This window comes from Convolutriloba macropyga, chromosome 11 (genome assembly GCF_964194025.1).
Source record: "Convolutriloba macropyga chromosome 11, txConMacr16.3, whole genome shotgun sequence".
NCBI classification, from domain to species: Eukaryota; Metazoa; Xenacoelomorpha; order Acoela; family Convolutidae; genus Convolutriloba; species Convolutriloba macropyga.
Window position 1 is genome coordinate 19,904,492 of NC_134478.1, and position 25,853 is coordinate 19,930,344.

Consider the following 25,853-nt stretch of genomic DNA (forward strand, 5'->3'; position numbering starts at 1 on the left):
CCTGCTTTACTGTTTTACTTCCTTAAATTTCAAAAGACACCGGCAGCTATCATACCCTAATATAAGATATTAGGAGATTGTTGAGATGTCAGTATGTCTTAACAGAACAGATTAGTGAGATGAATCCCATCATTTGATGTAGTCGATTGAACCGCTGTCCAGATTTGGAATCGTTTTCTTTCCTCCGTGTAAAATTTGTTCTATAAACCTGTTAATATAATGCCTGTTTTAGAAATCTAAGCATTGGGATAGCTTTTCAAGGGGCCTGAATAGTAATGATTGCAATTTTTAATTAGAAATGGTCAATCTATATCGAGTAAAAGTAAAATAGTTGCACAGATAAGAAGGTTGCTAAGGTTATAATGATAAAAGTTTTCATATGTTTCGATTGTTTGTCCTATAAAAAATCAGTATGTAAATTACAGGATCTCGTATCGTGGATGACTCTAAAATCAACCTTCAGATCGCCCAAATTGATCACGCTTCCAGATGACTACGATACACTCTACCGAATGTACAGGAAGCGCAAGTGTAACTCGTGCAACCTTACTCCCGTCAACTTATCCGTCTGTTTGATCTGTGCCGATCTCATCTGCGTGCAGGAACGCTGTTGTAGGAAACGAACGAGAACTGCACCCTCAAGGTATTTCACACTCGACACCTCCACCTCATTCCAACCCTAAACCTGCATGCTCGACCCATCTTTAGAACCCCCATTGGTGCAATCCTCTTTTCTGTTTCCTCCTCTCTCTCTCTCAGTTAAGATTTAGCTAGCCTCCCTAGGCCACAGCTAGCTACTGACGAAACCCAACGGTCACATGTTGTTGCGACATTTCGCCCGAAGTTGTTACGTTTTCTATCGCTCCGAAGATTCGTTGCTCTCAAACGATTTGAGTCCTGTTGAGCGATTCTTCGCTTTTTGGTCCAAACAATTTTTCATGACTTTCACCCTCGGATTCCCAATTTTCCAAATTTAATAGCTGAGATAGCGGCGCGGTTGCGGAGCGGTTGTTGGCCTTCTCTTGATTTTTAGTTGCTGATCTTAGTCTGAGCAGGCTAGTATTGCGGCGTTATTTTTTACTGGGCTAGTTTCACTCTTCATCATTTTGCACAAAATGCTGTTAATCAATTGTTCCTCAGCAAAGTGATCTAAACTGAACAGAGTAAGTTTCGAGAAACGAAATCAAAAATAGAGAATGGATAAATGAGAATCGTCGGCGGTTATTTTTCGGTTCATTTAGTCACGATTTTTACGACCATCTAACGTCATGGTTGTCAGGTTTTGTTTATTATTCTTTTGTTTATTTGTTTATTTTTTAGACCGCCCTTTGTGTGTGGTCAATTTTCACGCTTATTAGATTAATTCTTTCGTTCATGCGTGTGAGAAAAAGTGGCCACTCATGACTTGCTCTCAGAAGAATTTTCCTCACTCTCTCAAATTGACTTGAACTTCAGGATTTATGGTCTAATGAAGATATCTATCTAAAGGTTATATAAGGACGAATTCTAAGATCAAGGCATCAACAATTGGTATTTCAAGACTATAGGTTTACAAAGTTATCGCAGTTATAGTCTCTGGTGATCTGCTAGTTATGTTCTAAACTCATCTCTCGTTCAGGATTTCAGGCAGCTGCACTCAGTTGGCGGCAGTGTACTACTACTGACAGTCAAATTAAAAGGGCGCCTAAATTGGGTTTTAATTGCTCTCAAACGAAGTTTGCACCAACTATATTAGTCCTGTTGGTCTTTTCTATGCGATTTTTTTGCTTGACCGAGTTTTGTGAACCATTTGACTTTTCGTCCTTAAAAACCGGATAAACAGGTCATGCCCAGTGGGCATTGAGTTTTATTAGAGGACATTACCCGCGTTTAGTAGTCCTTCAAGTGCTTAGTCTGGTGAAGCTACTTGGAAGGCCGTAGTTTAAGGTTAAAAGGTCATTTTTAGGAGTTTTTGAGCCCAAATGTAACAATTTTGCGTGTTTTTCCCGTCATTTGTCGTTGGACCAGTCTAAAATTGAGGCTGGTTAAAGTTGATAAAGGTCTTTTGCAAAACATAAGTACTTTTTATGACCATTTTAAGAGCTAGATGTTTTGGTACTCCAAACAAAAACACGCAATTTTTTTCTATTTTTCACAATTTTAATGTTTTTTTTAATAGCCGCCCTCATCTTCTCAGCCGGCTATTATAGCGCTCCTATTTTTTTTTACTTCGTCGAATAAAAAAATGTTTCGCTTTACCTCATTTTGCCGCCTTTTCAACATTTTGCGTGAAATCTTTTTGACTTCTCTAGGCTAGTTTCTTTCTTCTCTCATTCTGCTAAAAGTGATTTTGAACATCAGTTGCTCAGCAAAGCAATTCAAAATGAACAGAGTCAGTGTGAAAAATTGAAGTCAGAAATAGAAACGGGATAAACCCATAAAGCCCAATTTTAGATGCCAGCTATTTGAACGTCGGTCCTATAAGTATTAGTTACCTCTCTCTAATGCTTATTGTTATTGATAGTAGCCCATGTAGCCTCTCTCTAAGAAACAGAAGTATGTTCAACTACGAAATGCCATCAAAATAAATCGGACTTAAAAAAATGTTTTTGTCCAAAAATCTTTTTTTTCAATATCTTCTGTTATTTCAATCCCAATCATGCTTATTGGAATCAACGGCGGCTATTTTCCGGCAATCTGCCGGGTATGTTTTACATTTTTTTGTCATTTTTTGAGTTTTTGTCAGCCCTAGATGTCACGGAACTTCCTCAAAAACACGCAATTTTTTTCTATTCTTCACAATTTTAAGGTTTTTTCTACAATTTTTGTCATTTTTTGAGTTTTTGTCAGCCCTAGATGTCACGGAACTTCCTCTAGGGTTTGGTAATAAAACTACTGCATTTTTGAAAACTTTGAAATTGATAAAACTTTGAAATTTTTTTGAAAGTTTTTTCCATTTCTTAGGTTTCTCCATCCTCAAAAGCCAAGGAACGTCCTCTAGAGTTTGATAATAGGTTACTGCATAGTATCTAGATGTAATGGAGTGTTTTTTGTAAGATTTTATTATCACGAGTTTAAGCATTTTTTTAAAACAAATATATCTCAAGTTGTTTGATTATTTTGAATTTTGTTTTTTTTTCCGGCATCAGGGACGCAGGGACCACCTTCCAGGTTTGATAATAAGCTGCTGCATGGCTTCTAGAAACCATGGAGTGGTTCTCAGTACTTTAATGACTTAGGAGTTATAAGGAGTTATAGCAATTTTTTAATTAAATTTATTTTTTTTTCACATTTTTGGAAAAGTATCATGTGCCATGTTTATGGATGTTTGTGAGCCAGTGAAACTATTTCAGGCTTGGAATTAGGATACTGAATAGTCTCTTAGAGACAATTAAATGTTTCTGAAGATGTAGCACAAATTTTAGCAAGGTTTTGTTAAATTTTCCATTTTATAATATTTTTCTCCTTTTCTGAGTTTAACGATCATTACTGGCCAACGAAACCTTTAAGTCTTGCAGATTGGTTACATGCCAAAACTTCAGAGACAAAAATGGTTTTAAACTTTTTGTCACTGCAAAATCTGGAAACTATTTTAAATTTTGCACTTTTCCGTTTTTTTTCTATGATTCAATTACTAACAACGCTAGAAAACTAGAAGTTGCTGGCTCTCCCTCACTCTTTGTCGGATGAGGTTTTGTTCCTTCTCTTCCTTGTTCACGTTTTCTCTCACACACACACTCTCTCTCTCTCTCTCTCCTTCCTTAACTCTTTTATTGATGCCGCGCTTCAGCTGCTGGTATGTGGCGTGCTGTCATCATCTATTACCCTCATTAACGCTGATTTTTAGAAGAAATGTTTTATCACAAGTAAGTAACAAACTTTTTTAGGAAATTGTTTGTTAATTGCTATTAAACGAATATTGTAGCAATTATAATAATTCGGTTGGTCTTTTTATGCATTTTTTTGCTTGACCGATCTGTCGTCTGACCCATTTGAGTTTTCGTTATCATAAATGGGATAAAGAGGTAGCGCCCAGTGGTCATTGAGTTCTCTTGGAGCCTTTCAGATCACTGGTCTCCAAGTATACGATTCGCAGAAACTGTTTTGGGGACTTATGCTTGTGTGAAGAGCGGTTCTGAGAAATTGATCCCACAATCCTACCCACGCCCCCACAGCAGCCCCCAATCCCCACCCCTGCACATCGTTCAGGCCTTAAGCGACCCGTGCAGCTAAAGATCTCCCTCCCACCGTTGCCCCCACCCTTGCACCACGCCCCCCCCCCGCTGCGCTCACCTCACGCGCCTTCAATTAAGCTAAAGCTAGCGTCACTAAACCGTGGCTAGCTGCCGACGAAGGCAACCGGTCGCTTGAGAGCAGTTCGGCCGATGTTAATTGGTTATGTTATTTTTAGTAAGCGCGTCATTTCAGCTGCCGATTATTTGACTCCTAGTTCACACTACGCGAAGAGGAGTCTTGGTAGAGCGTCCTTTTTATAGATAATTAATAGCCGCCCTCAGGTTATCAGCCAGCTATTTTAGCGCTCCTATTTCCTTATTTCCTTTTCATTTCAAAGAAGTTGAATTGTATTAGGGTGCTCTTTTTTAAAGACCTGTTAACACATTTTCTTGATTTTTGAAGCAAAATTGGTTTTGCGGCGTGCGATTTTTTGCAATTTCCAAGCAGAGTGAGAAAATGGTGTTCGAACAGAATTTCGCTTTCTTGCTAGTGGGCTGTTTTTCACACGCGGCATTTTGACATTTTTACGATTTAAATTTTTTTTCATTTTCTGATTTGATTTCTTCAGAATGGTTGCTCCAATCCATTCATAGGTCTTGTCTTTTTTGTTCAGTCAATAAAATTTCTTTAATTGTGTCAGGACTTGTCCTGTTATGTTTTTTACGCCGTTGGTGCGCTTTAACCTCATTTCGCTGTTTCTGCTCAGAGGTTTTCAACAGCAGTTGCTCAGCAAAGCAATATAAAGAGAACAGAATCAGTATCGAAAAACGGAAACCAAAATAGAAACGGTATGCTCTCCTGAAGTCCAATTTTATATGACCGCTATTTGAACTTTGTTCTTATTAGTCTTAGTTAACATCTCTAATGCGTTTTGGCATTGATACTAGCTCGTGCATCCTCTCATCAAGAAACAGGAGTATGCATAACTACGAAATCCAATCAAAATAGTTCGCACTTTCAACATGTTTTTGTACAATAATCATTGATTTTCTGTTCTTTCGATCCCAATCGTTGTTATGGGAATCAATGTCGGCTATTTTCCTTTAATATGCGGGGTTTGTTTCTGTTGGAAGGTATTTGAAGATAATTGATTCATCATTTGAATTCACATCGGTCCTTATTCACATAGAATAATTGCTAAGAATTTTTCATCCGCGATTGCAGTTGCTCCAGCTCCGTTTTGTAAAATATTCTAAATGCAAATGTGGCTTGTAGTATAGGGCGAGTTAGCTGCTCGTTTTGCAGTTCTGAATTTTTCTCTGTAGGGGTTTCGGCGAAGATGTTGGTTACTGGAATGAGGCGTGTGCGCATGCGTACTGTTGTGGGAACGGGGTGGGAGTGGTGCTGATGCTGACTACGTCACAGGTGCTCATTCTGTTCAACCACCTGGCTGCCATCTGGGGATGTCTTCATTTGGACTCTCACGGTGAAGAGGATAAGGAGCTTAGGTAAAACTTGCGTATACCTTCACATCGCTCATTCTTTTTCGTTTGCACCTACTTACTTAAGTGTGTGAGGAACAATGTGCTCAACAGGGTTTTTGTTCAGTCAATCTTTGCCAACCAATATTTTAAATAGAAAGATGAGTTAGATCATTAAACAATCCATTGAGAGCAGAGTATTTAAATTGAAGAATTTTTTTTTGAGTTGAGTCGTTTTCAAGGTATTATCGAGATCTATTATTCTGTGAACATCGGCTTATTTTCAATATTTTTGTTCACTTTGTTAAATTTCGCTCAAATTTTGTTATATTTTGCTATAATTCGTCACTCGCTATGAAGGTGTTAGTTTCATTTTTTGAAGATGGCGTTGCTGGTTCTTTCTCCATTTGGCCTGGCTCTTTCTTCAACGCTCTGACAGATTTGAAAAATACTATTTTTTCCATCAAAATTAGCGCCAAATCAGCCATTTTAAACTAATTTTATCCGTATTTTTCAGAAGCAATGCCCTAAAATTGCCGAATCAACCTTATTGAACTAAAAAGACAGCTAGCTAACTGAGCAGGACCTTAATTCATCCTGAACAGTTTTTTTAATGCTACCGTGAAACACTTTAAAAAAACTATTTAATAGCAGCTTCTCATCGTCTCTACTTCTTATTAGTTTTCCTAGCAGTTATCTGCGACATTAAACTCAATCGGATCGAAGTTTTCCATAGTAGATATTTTTCTTAATAATTATGGTACAGTTTTCCATAGGAATTTATTTAATCCCCTGTAGAGTAGAGATTAATGTCACGGACTGTTATCCGAGACCCTCCTTAGTCAAGTTTTTGTATCATAAAACTTTCTCTAGACTATGCCACCGTATAAATTGTGTACCTCGCAAGTCGTTGAAAAGCAATTCGTCCGACGGTAGTTGGTTTGTGTTTCCTGCTCAAATCTTCTAAATTAATCGCAATAAGACAACACTAAAAAAAACTTTAATATCAGCTACTCATCGTCTTTCTTTTTGATTTTCCTAGCAGTCATCTGCGACATTTAACTCCAAATCTAAGTACAGTTTTCCATAGAAAATGTTTTCCTTAATATTTATGGTACAGTTTTCCCTGACTTTATTTTTAATTGCTCTTGAAAGTTTTTTTTGAAGCAATTATTGTAAATGTATATCTTTTTCTGTAAAATTTTTGTTTGCTGATTTTCTACTTTAAAATTCTTCTGATTTCTCTCCTTGAGTGACTTTTTTACGCGAGTTTGATTTTTCTGAGTGATTTCAATTGAGCTCATTCATAAAATTAAGTCTGTTGCTAAAATTAAATTGATTGTAAGGGGTGAACGTACATAACCCCAGTAGAGTTGAGATTAATGTCATCCGAGATTCCGCGGGTTCGAAACCCTCCCCAGTCAAGTTTTCACTATAAAACTTTCTCTAGACTATGCCACCGTATAAGTTGTTTGCCTGGCAAGTCGTTGAAAAGCAATTCGTCTGACGGTAGTTGGTTTGTGTTTCCTGCTCAAATCTTCTAAATTAATCGCAATAAGACAACACTAAAAAAACTTTAATATCAGCTACTCATCGTCTTTCTTTTTGATTTTCCTAGCAGTCATCTGCGACATTTAACTCCAAATCTAAGTACAGTTTTCCATAGAAAATGTTTTTCTTAATATTTATGGTACAGTTTTCCATGACTTTATTTTTAATTGCTCTTGAAAGATGTTTGAAGCAATTATTGTAAATGTATATCGTTTTCTGTAAAATTTTTGTTTGCTGATTTTCTTCTTTAAAATTCTTCTGATTTCTCTCCTTGAGTGACTTTTTTTACGCGAGTTTGATTTTTCTGAGTGATTTCAATTGAGCTCATTCATAAAATTAAGTATGTTGCCAAAATTAAATTGATTGTCAGGGGTGAACGTACATAACCCCAGTAGAGTTGAGATTAATGTCATCCGAGATTCGGCTGGTTCGAAACCCTCCCCAGTCAAGTTTTCACTATAAAACTTTCTCTAGACTCTGCCACCGTATAAGTTGTTTGCCTGGCAAGTCGTTGAAAAGCAATTCGTCTGACGGTAGTTGGTTTGTGTTTCCTGCTCAAATCTTCTAAATTAATCGCAATAAGACAACACTAAAAAAACTTTAATATCAGCTACTCATCGTCTTTCTTTTCGATTTTCCTAGCAGTCATCTGCGACATTAAACTCAATCGGATCGAACTTTTCCATAGTAGATTTTTTTCTTAATAATTATGGTACAGTTTTCCATAGGAATTTATTTAATCCCCTGTAGAGTAGAGATTAATGTCACGGACTGTTATCCGAGACCCTCCTTAGTCAAGTTATTGTATCATAAAACTTTCTCTAGACTATGCCACCGTATAAATTGTGTACCTCGCAAGTCGTTTAAAAGCAATTCGTCCGACGGTAGTTGGTTTGTGTTTCCTGCTCAAATCTTCTAAATTAATCGCAATAAGACAACACTAAAAAAACTTTAATATCAGCTACTCATCGTCTTTCTTTTTGATTTTCCTAGCAGTCATCTGCGACATTTAACTCCAAATCTAAGTACAGTTTTCCATAGAAAATGTTTTCCTTAATATTTATGGTACAGTTTTCCATGACTTTATTTTTAATTGCTCTTGAAAGATGTTTGAAGCAATTATTGTAAATGTATGTCTTTTTCTGTAAAATTTTTGTTTGCTGATTTTCTACTTTAAAATTCTTCTGATTTCTGTCCTTGAGTGACTTTTTTACGCGAGTTTGATTTTTCTGAGTGATTTCAATTGAGCTCATTCATAAAATTAAGTCTGTTGCTAAAATTAAATTGATTGTAAGGGGTGAACGTACATAACCCCAGTAGAGTTGAGATTAATGTCATCCGAGATTCCGCGGGTTCGAAACCCTCCCCAGTCAAGTTTTCACTATAAAACTTTCTCTAGACTATGCCACCGTATAAGTTGTTTGCCTGGCAAGTCGTTGAAAAGCAATTCGTCTGACGGTAGTTGGTTTGTGTTTCCTGCTCAAATCTTCTAAATTAATCGCAATAAGACAACACTAAAAAAACTTTAATATCAGCTACTCATCGTCTTTCTTTTTGATTTTCCTAGCAGTCATCTGCGACATTTAACTCCAAATCTAAGTACAGTTTTCCATAGAAAATGTTTTTCTTAATATTTATGGTACAGTTTTCCATGACTTTATTTTTAATTGCTCTTGAAAGATGTTTGAAGCAATTATTGTAAATGTATATCTTTTTCTGTAAAATTTTTGTTTGCTGATTTTCTTCTTTAAAATTCTTCTGATTTGTCTCCTTGAGTGACTTTTTTTACGCGAGTTTGATTTTTCTGAGTGATTTCAATTGAGCTCATTCATAAAATTAAGTCTGTTGCCAAAGTTAAATTGATTGTCAGGGGTGAACGTACATAACCCCAGTAGAGTTGAGATTAATGTCATCCGAGATTCCGCGGGTTCGAAACCCTCCCCAGTCAAGTTTTCACTATAAAACTTTCTCTAGACTCTGCCACCGTATAAGTTGTTTGCCTGGCAAGTCGTTGAAAAGCAATTCGTCTGACGGTAGTTTGTTTGTGTTTCCTGCTCAAATCTTCTAAATTAATCGCAATAAGACAACACTAAAAAAAACTTTAATATCAGCTACTCATCGTCTTTCTTTTCGATTTTCCTAGCAGTCATCTGCGACATTAAACTCAATCGGATCGAACTTTTCCATAGTAGATTTTTTTCTTAATAATTATGGTACAGTTTTCCACAGGAATTTATTAAATCCCCTGTAGAGTAGAGATTAATGTCACGGACTGTTATCCGAGACCCTCCTTAGTCAAGTTTTTGTATCATAAAACTTTCTCTAGACTATGCCACCGTATAAATTGTGTACCTCGCAAGTCGTTGAAAAGCAATTCGTCCGACGGTAGTTGGTTTGTGTTTCCTGCTCAAATCTTCTAAATTAATCGCAATAAGACAACACTAAAAAAACTTTAATATCAGCTACTCATCGTCTTTCTTTTTGATTTTCCTAGCAGTCATCTGCGACATTTAACTCCAAATCTAAGTACAGTTTTCCATAGAAAATGTTTTTCTTAATATTTATGGTACAGTTTTCCATGACTTTATTTTTAATTGCTCTTGAAAGATGTTCGAAGAAATTATTGTAAATGTATATCTTTTTCTGTAAAATTTTTGTTTGCTGATTTTCTACTTTAAATTTCTTCTGATTTCTCTCCTTGAGTGACTTTTTTACGCGAGTTTGATTTTTCTGAGTGATTTCAATTGAGCTCATTCATAAAATTAAGTCTGTCGCCAAAGTTAAATTGATTGTCAGGGGTGAACGTACATAACCCCAGTAGAGTTGAGATTAATGTCATCCGAGATTCCGCGGGTTCGAAACCTTCCCCAGTCAAGTTTTCACTATAAAACGTTCTCTAGACTATGCCACCGTATAAGTTGTTTGCCTGGCAAGTCGTTGAAAAGCAATTCGTCTGACGGTAGTTGGTTTGTGTTTCCTGCTCAAATCTTCTAAATTAATCGCAATAAGACAACACTAAAAAAACTTTAATATCAGCTACTCATCGTCTTTCTTTTTGATTTTCCTAGCAGTCATCTGCGACATTTAACTCCAAATCTAAGTACAGTTTTCCATAGAAAATGTTTTTCTTAATATTTATGGTACAGTTTTCCATGACTTTATTTTTAATTGCTCTTGAAAGATGTTTGAAGCAATTATTGTAAATGTATATCTTTTTCTGTAAAATTTTTGTTTGCTGATTTTCTTCTTTAAAGTTCTTCTGATTTCTCTCCTTGAGTGACTTTTTTACGCGAGTTTGATTTTTCTGAGTGATTTCAATTGAGCCCATTCATAAAATTAAGTCTGTTGCTAAAATTAAATTGATTGTGAGGGGTGAACGTACATAACCCCAGTAGAGTTGAGGTTAATGTCATCCGAGATTCCGCGGGTTCGAAACCCTCCCCATTCAAGTTTTCAATATAAAACTTTCTCTAGACTATGCCACCGTATATGTTGTTTGCCTGGCAAGTCGTTGAAAAGCAATTCGTCGGACGGTAGTTGGTTTGTGTTTCCTGCTCAAATCTTCTAAATTAATCGCAATAAGACAACACTAAAAAAAACTTTAATATCAGCTACTCATCGTCTTTCTTTTTGATTTTCCTAGCAGTCATCTGCGACATTTAAATCCAAATCTAAGTACAGTTTTCCATAGAAAATGTTTTTCTTAATATTTATGGTACAGTTTTCCATGACTTTAATTTTAATTGCTCTTGAAAGATGTTTGAAGCAATTATTGTAAATGTATATCTTTTTCTGTAAAATTTTTGTTTGCTGATTTTCTTTAAAATTCTTCTGATTTCTCTCCTTGAGTGACTTTTTTACGCGAGTTTGATTTTTCTGAGTGATTTCAATTGAGCTCATTCATAAAATTAAGTCTGTTGCTAAAATTAAATTGATTGTCAGGGGTGAACGTACATAACTCCAGTAGAGTTGAGATTAATGTCATCCGAGATTCCGCGGGTTCGAAACCCTCCCCAGTCAAGTTGTCACTATAAACCTTTCTCTAGACTATGCCACCGTATAAGTTGTTTGCCTGGCAAGTCGTTGAAAAGCAATTCGTCTGACGGTAGTTGGTTTGTGTTTCCTGCTCAAATCTTCTAAATTAATCGCAATAAGACAACACTAAAAAAATTTTAATTTCAGCTACTCATCGTCTTTCTTTTTGATTTTCCTAGCAGTCATCTGCGACATTTAACTCCAAATCTAAGTACAGTTTTCCATAGAAAATGTTTTTCTTAATATTTATGGTACAGTTTTCCATGACTTTATTTTTAATTGCTCTTGAAAGATGTTCGAAGCAATTATTGTAAATGTATATCTTTTTCTGTTAAATTTTTGCTGATTTTCTTCTTTAAAGTTCTTCTGGTTTCTCTCCTTGAGTGACTTTTTTACGCGAGTTTGATTTTTCTGAGTGATTTCAATTGAGCCCATTCATAAAATTAAGTCTGTTGCTAAAATTAAATTCATTGTGAGGGGTGAACGTACATAACCCCAGTAGAGTTGAGGTTAATGTCATCCGAGATTCCGCGGGTTCGAAACCCTCCCCATTCAAGTTTTCAATATAAAACTTTCTCTAGACTATGCCACCGTATATGTTGTTTGCCTGGCAAGTCGTTGAAAAGCAATTCGTCGGACGGTAGTTGGTTTGTGTTTCCTGCTCAAATCTTCTAAATTAATCGCAATAAGACAACACTAAAAAAAACTTTAATATCAGCTACTCATCGTCTTTCTTTTTGATTTTCCTAGCAGTCAGCTGCGACATTTAACTCCAAATCTAAGTACAGTTTTCCATAGAAAATGTTTTTCTTAATATTTATGGTACAGTTTTCCATGACTTAATTTTTAATTGCTCTTGAAAGATGTTTGAAGCAATTATTGTAAATGTATATCTTTTTCTGTAAAATTTTTGTTTGCTGATTTTCTTTAAAATTCTTCTGATTTCTCTCCTTGAGTGACTTTTTTACGCGAGTTTGATTTTTCTGAGTGATTTAAATTGAGCTCATTCATAAAATTAAGTCTGTTGCTAAAATTAAATTGATTGTCAGGGGTGAACGTACATAACTCCAGTAGAGTTGAGATTAATGTCATCCGAGATTCCGCGGGTTCGAAACCCTCCCCAGTCAAGTTGTCACTATAAACCTTTCTCTAGACTATGCCACCGTATAAGTTGTTTGCCTGGCAAGTCGTTGAAAAGCAATTCGTCTGACGGTAGTTGGTTTGTGTTTCCTGCTCAAATCTTCTAAATTAATCGCAATAAGACAACACTAAAAAAATTTTAATTTCAGCTACTTATCGTCTTTCTTTTTGATTTTCCTAGCAGTCATCTGCGACATTTAACTCCAAATCTAAGTACAGTTTTCCATAGAAAATGTTTTTCTTAATATTTATGGTACAGTTTTCCATGACTTTATTTTTAATTGCTCTTGAAAGATATTCGAAGCAATTATTGTAAATGTATATCTTTTTCTGTTAAATTTTTGTTTGCTGATTTTCTTCTTTAAAATTCTTCTGATTTCTCTCCTTGAGTGACTTTTTTACGCGAGTTTGATTTTTCTGAGTGATTTCAATTGAGCTCATTCATAAAATTAAGTCTGTTGCTAAAATTAAATTGGTTGTGAGGGGTGAACGTACATAACCCCAGTAGAGTTGAGGTTAATGTCATCCGAGATTCCGCGGGTTCGAAACCCTCCCCATTCAAGTTTTCAATATAAAACTTTCTCTGGACTATGCCACCGTATATGTTATTTGCCTGGCAAGTCGATGAAAAGCAATTCGTCGGACGGTAGTTGGTTTGTGTTTCCTGCTCAAATCTTCTAAATTAATCGCAATAAGACAACACTAAAAAAAACTTTAATATCAGCTACTCATCGTCTTTCTTTTCGATTTTCCTAGCAGTCATCTGCGACATTTAACTCCAAACCTAAGTGCAGTTTTCCATAGAAAATGTTTTTCTTAATATTTATGGTACAGTTTTCCATGACTTTATTTTTAATTGCTCTTGAAAGATGTTTGAAGCAATTATTGTAAATGTATATCTTTTTCTGTAAAATTTTTGTTTGCTGATTTTCTTCTTTAAAATTCTTCTGATTTCTCTCCTTGAGTGACTTTTTTACGCGAGTTTGATTTTTCTGAGTGATTTCAATTGAGCTCATTCATAAAATTAAGTCTGTTGCTAAAATTAAATTGATTGTCAGGGGTGAACGTACATAACCCCAGTAGAGTTGAGATTAATGTCATCCGAGATTCCGCGGGTTCGAAACCCTCCCCAGTCAAGTTGTCACTATAAACCTTTCTCTAGACTATGCCACCGTATAAGTTGTTTGCCTGGCAAGTCGTTGAAAAGCAATTCGTCTGACGGTAGTTGGTTTGTGTTTCCTGCTCAAATCTTCTAAATTAATCGCAATAAGACAACACTAAAAAAATTTTAATTTCAGCTACTCATCGTCTTTCTTTTTGATTTTCCTAGCAGTCATCTGCGACATTTAACTCCAAATCTAAGTACAGTTTTCCATAGAAAATGTTTTTCTTAATATTTATGGTACAGTTTTCCATGACTTTATTTTTAATTGCTCTTGAAAGATGTTCGAAGCAATTATTGTAAATATATATCTTTTTCAGTTAAATTTTTGTTTGCTGATTTTCTTCTTTAAAATTCTTCTGATTTCTCTCCTTGAGTGACTTTTTTACGCGAGTTTAATTTTTCTGAGTGATTTCAATTGAGCTCATTCATAAAATTAAGTCTGTTGCTAAAATTAAATTGGTTGTGAGGGGTGAACGTACATAACCCCAGTAGAGTTGAGGTTAATGTCATCCGAGATTCCGCGGGTACGAAACCCTCCCCATTCAAGTTTTCAATATAAAACTTTCTCTGGACTATGCCACCGTATATGTTGTTTGCCTGGCAAGTCGTTGAAAAGCAATTCGTCGGACGGTAGTTGGTTTGTGTTTCCTGCTCAAATCTTCTAAATTAATCGCAATAAGACAACACTAAAAAAAAACTTTAATATCAGCTACTCATCGTCTTTCTTTTCGATTTTCCTAGCAGTCATCTGCGACATTTAACTCCAAACCTAAGTGCAGTTTTCCATAGAAAATGTTTTTCTTAATATTTATGGTACAGTTTTCCATGACTTTATTTTTAATTGCTCTTGAAAGATGTTTGAAGCAATTATTGTAAATGTATATCTTTTTCTGTAAAATTTTTGTTTGCTGATTTTCTTCTTTAAAATTCTTCTGATTTCTCTCCTTGAGTGACTTTTTTACGCGAGTTTGATTTTTCTGAGTGATTTCAATTGAGCTCATTCATAAAATTAAGTCTGTTGCTAAAATTAAATTGATTGTCAGGGGTGAACGTACATAACCCCAGTAGAGTTGAGATTAATGTCATCCGAGGTTCCGCGGGTTCGAAACCCTCCCCAGTCAAGTTGTCACTATAAACCTTTCTCTAGACTATGCCACCGTATAAGTTGTTTGCCTGGCAAGTCGTTGAAAAGCAATTCGTCTGACGGTAGTTGGTTTGTGTTTCCTGCTCAAATCTTCTAAATTAATCGCAATAAGACAACACTAAAAAAATTTTAATTCCAGCTACTCATCGTCTTTCTTTTTGATTTTCCTAGCAGTCATCTGCGACATTTAACTCCAAATCTAAGTACAGTTTTCCATAGAAAATGTTTTTCTTAATATTTATGGTACAGTTTTCCATGACTTTATTTTTAATTGCTCTTGAAAGATGTTCGAAGCAATTATTGTAAATATATATCTTTTTCAGTTAAATTTTTGTTTGCTGATTTTCTTCTTTAAAATTCTTCTGATTTCTCTCCTTGAGTGACTTTTTTACGCGAGTTTGATTTTTCTGAGTGATTTCAATTGAGCTCATTCATAAAATTAAGTCTGTTGCTAAAATTAAATTGATTGTGAGGGGTGAACGTACATAACCCCAGTAGAGTTGAGGTTAATGTCATCCGAGATTCCGCGGGTTCGAAACCCTCCCCATTCAAGTTTTCAATATAAAACTTTCTCTGGACTATGCCACCGTATATGTTGTTTGCCTGGCAAGTCGTTGAAAAGCAATTCGTCGGACGGTAGTTGGTTTGTGTTTCCTGCTCAAATCTTCTAAATTAATCGCAATAAGACAACACTAAAAAAAACTTTAATATCAGCTACTCATCGTCTTTCTTTTTGATTTTCCTAGCAGTCATCTGCGACATTTAACTCCAAATCTAAGTACAGTTTTCCATAGAAAATGTTTTTCTTAATATTTATGGTACAGTTTTCCATGACTTTATTTTTAATTGCTCTTGAAAGATGTTCGAAGCAATTATTGTAAATATATATCTTTTTCAGTTAAATTTTTGTTTGCTGATTTTCTTCTTTAAAATTCTTCTGATTTCTCTCCTTGAGTGACTTTTTTACGCGAGTTTGATTTTTCTGAGTGATTTCAATTGAGCTCATTCATAAAATTAAGTCTGTTGCTAAAATTAAATTGATTGTGAGGGGTGAACGTACATAACCCCAGTAGAGTTGAGGTTAATGTCATCCGAGATTCCGCGGGTTCGAAACCCTCCCCATTCAAGTTTTCAATATAAAACTTTCTCTGGACTATGCCACCGTATATGTTGTTTGCCTGGCAAGTCGTTGAAAAGCAATTCGTCGGACGGTAGTTGGTTTGTGTTTCCTGCTCAAATCTTCTAAATTAATCGCAATAAGACAACACTAAAAAAAACTTTAATATCAGCTACTCATCGTCTTTCTTTTCGATTTTCCTAGCAGTCATCTGCGACATTTAACTCCAAACCTAAGTGCAGTTTTCCATAGAAAATGTTTTTCTTAATATTTATGGTACAGTTTTCCATGACTTTATTTTTAATTGCTCTTGAAAGATGTTTGAAGCAATTATTGTAAATGTATATCTTTTTCTGTAAAATTTTTGTTTGCTGATTTTCTTCTTTAAAATTCTTCTGATTTCTCTCCTTGAGTGACTTTTTTACGCGAGTTTGATTTTTCTGAGTGATTTCAATTGAGCTCATTCATAAAATTAAGTCTGTTGCTAAAATTAAATTGATTGTCAGGGGTGAACGTACATAACCCCAGTAGAGTTGAGATTAATGTCATCCGAGATTCCGCGGGTTCGAAACCCTCCCCAGTCAAGTTGTCACTATAAACCTTTCTCTAGACTATGCCACCGTATAAGTTGTTTGCCTGGCAAGTCGTTGAAAAGCAATTCGTCTGACGGTAGTTGGTTTGTGTTTCCTGCTCAAATCTTCTAAATTAATCGCAATAAGACAACACTAAAAAAATTTTAATTTCAGCTACTCATCGTCTTTCTTTTTGATTTTCCTAGCAGTCATCTGCGACATTTAACTCCAAATCTAAGTACAGTTTTCCATAGAAAATGTTTTTCTTAATATTTATGGTACAGTTTTCCATGACTTTATTTTTAATTGCTCTTGAAAGATGTTCGAAGCAATTATTGTAAATAAATATCTTTTTCGGTTTAATTTTTGTTTGCTGATTTTCTTCTTTAAAATTCTTCTGATTTCTCTCCTTGAGTGACTTTTTTACGCGAGTTTGATTTTTCTGAGTGATTTCAATTGAGCTCATTCATAAAATTAAGTCTGTTGCTAAAATTAAATTGATTGTGAGGGGTGAACGTACATAACCCCAGTAGAGTTGAGGTTAATGTCATCCGAGATTCCGCGGGTTCGAAACCCTCCCCATTCAAGTTTTCAATATAAAACTTTCTCTGGACTATGCCACCGTATATGTTGTTTGCCTGGCAAGTCGTTGAAAAGCAATTCGTCGGACGCTAGTTGGTTTGTGTTTCCTGCTCAAATCTTCTAAATTAATCGCAATAAGACAACACTAAAAAAAAATTTTAATATCAGCTACTCATCGTCTTTTTTTTTCGATTTTCCTAGCAGTCATCTGCGACATTTAACTCCAAACCTAAGTGCAGTTTTCCATAGAAAATGTTTTTCTTAATATTTATGGTACAGTTTTCCATGACTTTATTTTTAATTGCTCTTGAAAGATGTTTGAAGCAATTATTGTAAATGTATATCTTTTTCTGTAAAATTTTTGTTTGCTGATTTTCTTCTTTGAAATTCTTCTGATTTCTCTCCTCGAGTGACTTTTTTACGCGAGTTTGATTTTTCTGAGTGATTTCAATTGAGCTCATTCATAAAATTAAGTCTGTTGCTAAAATTAAATTGATTGTGAGGGGTGAACGTACATAACCCCAGTAGAGTTGAGATTAATGTCATCCGAGAATCCGCGGGTTCGAAACCCTCCCCAGTCAAGTTGTGACTATAAAACTTTCTCTAGACTATGCCTCCGTATAAGTTGTTTGCCTGGCAAGTCGTTGAAAAGCAATTCGTCCGACGGTAGTTGGTTTGTGTTTCCTGCTCAAATCTTCTAAATTAATCGCAATAAGACAACACTAAAAAAACTTTCATATCAGCTACTCATCGTCTTTCTTTTTGATTTTCCTAGCAGTCATCTGCGACATTTAACTCCAAATCTAAGTACAGTTTTCCATAGAAAATGTTTTTCTTAATATTTATGGTACAGTTTTCCATGACTTTATTTTTAATTGCTCTTGAAAGATGTTTGAAGCAATTATTGTAAATGTATATCTTTTTCTGTAAAATTTTTGTTTGCTGATTTTCTTCTTTGAAATTCTTCTGATTTCTCTCCTCGAGTGACTTTTTTACGCGAGTTTGATTTTTCTGAGTGATTTCAATTGAGCTCATTCATAAAATTAAGTCTTTTGCTAAAACTAAATTGATTGTGAGGGGTGAACGTACATAACCCCAGTAGAGTTGAGATTAATGTCATCCGAGAATCCGCGGGTTCGAAACCCTCCCCAGTCAAGTTGTCACTATAAAACTTTCTCTAGACTATGCCACCGTATAAGTTGTTTGCCTGGCAAGTCGTTGAAAAGCAATTCGTCCGACGGTAGTTGGTTTGTGTTTCCTGCTCAAATCTTCTAAATTAATCGCAATAAGACAACACTAAAAAAAAATTTTAATATCAGCTACTCATTGTCTTTTTTTTCGATTTTCCTAGCAGTCATCTGCGACATTTAACTCCAAACCTAAGTGCAGTTTTCCATAGAAAATGTTTTTCTTAATATTTATGGTACAGTTTTCCATGACTTTATTTTTAATTGCTCTTGAAAGATGTTTGAAGCAATTATTGTAAATGTATATCTTTTTCTGTAAAATTTTTGTTTGCTGATTTTCTTCTTTGAAATTCTTCTGATTTCTCTCCTTGAGTGACTTTTTTACGCGAGTTTGATTTTTCTGAGTGATTTCAATTGAGCTCATTCATAAAATTAAGTCTGTTGCTAAAATTAAATTGATTGTCAGGGGTGAACGTACATAACCCCAGTAGAGTTGAGATTAATGTCATCCGAGAATCCGCGGGTTCGAAACCCTCCCCAGTCAAGTTGTCACTATAAAACTTTCTCTAGACTATGCCACCGTATAAGTTGTTTGCCTGGCAAGTCGTTGAAAAGCAATTCGTCCGACGGTAGTTGGTTTGTGTTTCCTGCTCAAATCTTCTAAATTAATCGCAATAAGACAACACTAAAAAAAAATTTTAATATCAGCTACTCATCGTCTTTTTTTTCGATTTTCCTAGCAGTCATCTGCGACATTTAACTCCAAACCTAAGTGCAGTTTTCCATAGAAAATGTTTTTCTTAATATTTATGGTACAGTTTTCCATGACTTTATTTTTAATTGCTCTTGAAAGATGTTTGAAGCAATTATTGTAAATGTATATCTTTTTCTGTAAAATTTTTGTTTGCTGATTTTCTTCTTTAAAATTCTTCTGATTTCTCTCCTTGAGTGACTTTTTTACGCGAGTTTGATTTTTCTGAGTGATTTCAATTGAGCTCATTCATAAAATTAAGTCTGTTGCTAAAATTAAATTGATTGTGAGGGGTGAACGTACATAACCCCAGTAGAGTTGAGGTTAATGTCATCCGAGATTCCGCGGGTTCGAAACCCTCCCCAGTCAAGTTGTCACTATAAAATTTTCTCTAGACTATGCCACTGTATAAGTTGTTTGCCTGGCAAGTCGTTGAAAAGCAGCTCATCCGACTGTAGTCGGTTTTGTTTCCTGCTCAAATATTCTAACTTCAATGGCAAGAATTCAGCACCTTGAAGTTTTTTTTTGCAATTGTAGAAATTGACTTTTTCATTGACAGTTTCGTAGTGCCATAGCTCCACTCGAAGAAGTATGACATTTAAAACAAAGCACTATAACGTTTTTTAACAGAGGTTGTTTTGGGTTTTTTTTCAAATAATTTGATCTTCATTGCAACTGAAGAGCGTAAAAGGAAATGTTCTATTTGTCTAATAATTTACATTGTCACTTAAAGTGTCTATTTGGTTAAATATTTACTTTACATTTCAAAGAACATAATAATGAGAAAATTTACAATAGGATCCGTTGATTCCAAATTCATTTCCAACTATTATGCGCAAAAAGTGATAGATATCAAGCTAAATTGTCTCCGTAAATTTATCTCAAGTTCTTATTTCCTCTTGGTGAATTGTTACCTTAATTTAGTTTGAACAAAAGTTTTTTCTGTCATGTTTTAAGATCTTTGCTTTTATTCCGACTGCAACTGTAGAACAAAAAAGTGCCATATCAACTACTGTCATGTTTTTAAACGGTTTTGGTTCCACTAAGAGTACAATTTGAATTTGAATTCTTCTTTTTAAGTTTAATTAATAGATTGTGTTATTTTGAAAAAAGTTGTCGTTTCAACGATCTTATTCACAGAAACTCTGAAATGGCTGACATTAGTTTTATTTTCCATTTTGTGCGAGGGCCAGAAAAAGAACGTTTACCAAGATAGTCAGAGCCAAATTATTTTTTTTCGAGTTTTCAGTTCGTTATTTTTTACCTAGAAAGCTCTAGCATTCAGATTCTTTTGTATTAGATTTGAGCAAAAGATACTTTTTTGCCTGGAATGTAGAGAGAGAGAGAGAGAGAGAGAGAGAGAGAGAGAGAGAGAGAGAGAGAGAGCGCTTGTATTATTTTTTCTCAAGAAGAGACTGGTTTGTAAACATCGTTTTTCTGCCAGATGTTTAGCTGGTTTGTTTAAAAAGAAATGTTGAAGGAACAGCTGACAACTATTTAGATTGAATTTTCAATGGTTTCACAAAAATGACATTCTCATCAATGAACCGCCTTCCACTTTTCAAAAAATGTAAGCTTTTTGCTTGTTTTTATTGCTGACTTTTCTGAGCTTGTAAGTGTAAAATAATGGTAATTGATTTTAATTCATCTTTAATTTCATGTGATACAATAAAACAGTCTGAATAGTCTGTTTTCCATTGTTCTTAGTTTTTATGCTTCCACTTTGTCTTCATTGGTATTTTCCAAATTGGTATATAGACTTCTTCGAGAATGCCTTGTGTGAATGTGAACTTAGGCGTCGTTATCCGATTGACTGACAGTGACAGCTGATTTTGCTTCGTTTTGTTCATTTTCCTGCATGTGCCAATATCTGCTTTGATAACCATTGAGTTGTTCCTCTGTTGTGATTGGTAATCAGGTCTAGGTCTTATGTAGTTCTTTGTAATGTAATTCAGTCCTTGTCTTGCTATGATTTTAAAATATTCCTTTTACCTTTTTAATCACGTTTTTCGCTTTATACAATTCAATACAAATTCTTTCGGCATTGTTGCTCATATACGTTGAAGTTCATTTGTCGCTCATTTAGAGAAACGGGATAAACTAATAATGCCCGGGCACGACAGCTTAATGCGTTAATTTTCTAAAGTTTCTTCATACTTCTAACTGCTATTAGTATTGAGCTTAATGTCCTCAAACTTAGAGGCTTTATTCCCCATTTTCATCGGATCTAGTGAAATTATAACTGTTTACCTATGTATTTAAAATATAACTAGCGGACTAATTTATAACTGTTTTTGTCAATTAAAAAATAAGGCTGTCGTCAAATTTTCTGTACGTATCTCAAATTGTCTCAATCCCAAAGTCGGTCAGTGGAGGCAACCTTCGTCATCTTATGCCTGCTCAATTGAAATTGGTCTAAAGCGTGCAGTGTTAGTCAATACATACAAGTAATTCTTCAGCGTCTGGAGTATCTATCTAATGATAAAAATACATTATCATCTTATGCTTTTAATATCTTGTGAAAGTAAACAGGTTTTCTTTTTCTGATTCGGTTTCCGTTAGCAACTTCCTGTTGACATCAACTGGCGTTACATAGAACAGAAGTCTGTCATGTGCTTAATTTTTTCACGGAATGTATTTTTCCATTTTGTTATTCTAAACACGACAACTGAGAAAATTATTTTGTATCGATATAGCGTTAAGTTTCAATTTTTTGAAATAACTGGAAATCATCCATGCTTTTGATTTTTTTTGCTTTCTCAGCGGTTCAATTTTTGTTTTGCATAAATCAAGCTATGTAGGTTGGCCAGTCATTGGATTATGGAAAACATGGTATAGTTACATAGATATGGTAGCTGTTAGAGTATACACTCTAGTTAATAAGTTGTGATCATAAGATGGAGCTTGAAATGATAGCTCAATATAAGATAGCATAGTAAGACTCTCGCAGTGTGGACCAGTTGGCTCAGTAGAGAGCACAGGATTGCAATCAATTAAGATATTGGGGGGTCGCAACCCGCAAAGGTCCCAAACTTTACTCTACTAGAATGGTGTTGACATAGAATCAACATAACGAGCAAAGAATTGCTCTAATAGGTTATGGGCCCAGCTTAACGCTCTAACCAGAAGTTGAAAGTGAGGAGTTATGATGCACCACTTAAGGGGGTGTGTTGGAGTATACACACTAGTTAATAAGTTGTGATCATAAGATGGAGCTTGAAATGATAGCTCAATATAAGAGAGCATAGTAAGACTCTCGCAGTGTGGACCAGTTGGCTCAGTAGAGAGCACAGAATTGCAATCTATTAAGAGATTGTGTGGTCGGAACCCGCAAAGGTCCCAGACTTTACTCTCACTAGAATGGTGTTGACATAGAATCAACATAACGAGCAAAGAATTGCTCTAATAGGTTATGGGCCCAGCTTAACGCTCTAACCAGAAGTTGAAAGTGAGGAGTTATGATGCACCACTTAAGGGGGTGTGTTAGAGTATACACACTAGTTAATAAGTTGTGATCATAAGATGGAGCTTGAAATGATAGCTCAATATAAGAGAGCATAGTAAGACTCTCGCAATGTGGACCAGTTGGCTCAGTAGAGAGCACAGGATTGCAATCAATTAAGAGATTGTTGGGTCGCAACCCGCAAAGGTCCCAAACTTTACTCACACTAGAATGGTGCTGACATAGAATCAACATAACGAGCAAAGAGTTGCTCTAATAGTAACTGAGCAGATCTATTTGTTAAGTTTACTTTTTACCAGGTTATTAGTTCTCGTTTTTGTCACACATAAAAGCAAACGTTCCTTTATCTCATTAATATTAGTATTAGAAGGGAAATATGAAGAGATGCATTTTTTTAAAAACAAAACAACAACTGATTTTCCGGTTGATAATTTTTTTTTTCAAATTTCTTAGGTATAATTCTATATCTTGGGTATCAATAGATTCTGGGTATCAAAATTTTCTGTGCTCTGGTCAGCTTGAGTCTAATTTTCAGGTTTGTTAAGCATAGTTTTAGACTTCTGCGCAGCTCGGGAGCCACTAACGCTTATATCAATTGCACTTAAAATTTCAAGTGCAAAATTTGTTTTCGTTAACCCTGAAATTGATTTGACAACACATTAGAGACTGTTGATCGTCATAAAGCATAGCAAATGAATATTGTATTATTCTAAGATCTTAAAAAATTGGCAAGTCAATCCAAGCCTCGTTTCAGGCGAGGTAAGATGTGATCATAAGATGAATAAGTTGTGATCATAAGATGGAGCTTGAAATGATAGCTCAATATAAGATAGCATAGTAAGACTCTCGCAGTGTGGACCAGTTGGCTCAGTAGAGAGCACAGGATTGCAATCAATTAAGATATTGGGGGGTCGCAACCCGCAAAGTTCCCAAACTTTACTCTCACTAGAATGGTGTTGACATAGAATCAACATAACGAGCAAAGAATTGCTCTAATAGGTTATGGGCCCAGCTTAACGCTCTAACCAGAAGTTGAAAGTGAGGAGTTATGATGCACCACTTAAGGGGGTGTGTTGGAGTATACACACTATTTAATAAGTTGTGATCATAAGATGGAGCTTGAAATGATAGCTCAATATAAGAGAGCATAGTAAGACTCTCGCAGTGTGGACCAGTTGGCTCAGTAGAGAGCACAGAATTGCAATCTATTAAGAGATTGTGTGGTCGCAACCCGCAAAGGTCCCAAACTTTACTCACACTAGAATGGTGCTGACATAGAATCAACATAACGAGCAAAGAGTTGCTCTAATAGTAACTGAGCAGATCTATTTGTTAAGTTTACTTTTTTACCAGGTTATTAGTTCTCGTTTTTGTCACACATAAAAGCAAACGTTCCTTTATCTCATTAATATTAGTATTAGAAGGGAAATATGAAGAGATGCAATTTTTTAAAAACAAAACAACAACTGATTTTCCGGTTGATAATTTTTTTTCCAAATTTCTTAGGTATAATTCTATATCTTGTGTATCAATAGATTCTGGGTATCAAAGTATTCTGTGCTCTGGTCAGCTTGAGTCTAATTTTCAGGTTTGTTAAGCATAGTTTTAGACTTCTGCGCAGCTCGGGTGCCACTAACGCTTATATCAATTGCACTTAAAATTTCAAGTGCAAAATTCGTTTTCGTTAACCCTGAAATTGATTTTACAACACATTAGAGACTGTTGATCGTCATAAAGCATAGCAAATGAATATTGTATTACTCTAAGATCTTAAAAAATTGGCAAGTCAATCCAAGCCTCGTTTCAGGCGAGGTAAGCCTCTCTTCCTCAGCAAGGACAGATACGAAATGCTGAATGACCAATGGATGCGACTTAAATTCGATGGTGCTCACATCAAGTGGTTCAGTCATGCCAACAAACTGTAGCAGCGAATGTGAACAGCCGGAACAGAAGTTGGTCGGAATGTTTGAGCGAAACAGAGTATTTGACCTCTATGTAATTTATAAATCTAAATAGGAAAACTAAATTGGCTTGTTCCAGATTTTGATAAATATCCATCTGATGAAAGATTGAAAATGCATCATTTGGATGCCAGCGTTACTAAAACTGCGCAAGCATTTTCATTGTCAAACTCATCAAAATTGAAATCTGCAGTTTCGCATCCCTGAAGAATGTAAACATCTGCTGTAAAAATGGGAACTAATTGTTGATTGAATTGTGCTACGTGTAGTTGAGAAATGATACTCGTGCCATTTGCTGCCCAGTTTTCATGTGGATATTTGCTCCGCAAGGATAAAACTTCGGTGACCTGTCAGGAATGTAGCACAGTTCAAGTGGTATTCCGATGAATTATATCTGCATTATGAAAGTTGCGATTAGTTTAGAGAATGTAAAGGACTTCGTATGACACCGTTGCATAGAATAGCTGTTTTATTATTGAGCATTTTCTGATGATTATGCATTTCATTGGAATTAAATTTTCCTTGCTATAAGTTTACAGTAGTTGCTCAGAGGTACTTCATGAGCAAGAAATTTAACATTCGATGGAACGCGCCTGTTAAGGTCTGTTGGCAATAGACACATTTCTCGAGAACACCTAAATCCGATTTTCTAATACAAAATTTTGAACTATTACTTCTCGCTGTAAGAGTCTACTAGTTTAAAATTGCCCTTGAACGAAGTATGAATCAGTTATTGTATACGTCTGCGTCTTTTGCATCCAAAAATATTGCCTGACTGTTTTTGCGCTTCCATTCTAGAAGATTTTTGGACTTCTCAAGTGACTTTTCAAGCTTTTAATTTTGAGTGATCTCAATGGCTCTTACTCTGAAGTAACGTCTGTTACTAAAATGAAAGCGATTGTAGGAAAAGAAATGACAAAGGTCTGGTAGTCGAGTGCTTAGTGCTGCTATTGAGGACTCCGGAGGTCGGGGGTTTGAATAACTCGCGAGGCGGATGTTTTCGCACCCATAAAAACAGTTTAGGGAGCAAATGACCCTGATCAGTGTATTTAAGTATAAAATTCATTGCTGAAAACCAAAGGTGTTTGTCTCAAAAGCGTAACTCGTGATAGTTTGTTCGGGAGTATTTCTTAACATTGGAAGCAATTAATAGAATTTCGGTTTCAATTTCGGGCTATATTTGTTATTTGGTTTTCTTGGACGCTATTTTACCAGTCCTTAATTGCTTTTTTCGACTCGAAGAGGAGTATTGTTATTACACGGGTTTGTAACTGAAGCAAGTCTGTTAATGACATTAGTTTTGACTTCCTTTTTTCCAAACTTTTCCTGTTTTTCAAAACTGACTTCTATTTTTAAACAAGACTTAACAGTAGCTTAATTTGAGACGTCTAGTAATTAGGAACTGATGGTAAAATTAGAGGTGAAAAGGTCACTCTGAGAGTTTTTGATCACATACAAGTCTCTCTTAGCTGTCCAACATCTAAATTACAGACCCGCTACCGACCTATCGAACTCGCCTGCCTTCTCCCACCACACCTATCCTCCCCAC

General features: G+C 35.4%; 1 protein-coding gene across 1 annotated transcript in view; it reads left to right on the plus strand.

Annotated features, from left to right (window-relative positions):
- The window catches only part of LOC142349780 (E3 ubiquitin-protein ligase UBR3-like), a 161,360-nt gene extending 136,525 nt beyond the window's left edge, over nt 1–24,835 (plus strand). The window contains exons 27-29 of the mRNA XM_075401549.1: nt 426–643; nt 5,481–5,663; nt 24,151–24,835. Coding sequence (XP_075257664.1) covers nt 426–643; nt 5,481–5,663; nt 24,151–24,268 — 519 coding nt within the window. The 3' untranslated portion in view covers nt 24,269–24,835. The remainder of the gene's footprint in view (nt 1–425; nt 644–5,480; nt 5,664–24,150) is intronic.
- The last annotated feature ends 1,018 nt before the right edge of the window (nt 24,836–25,853 follow it).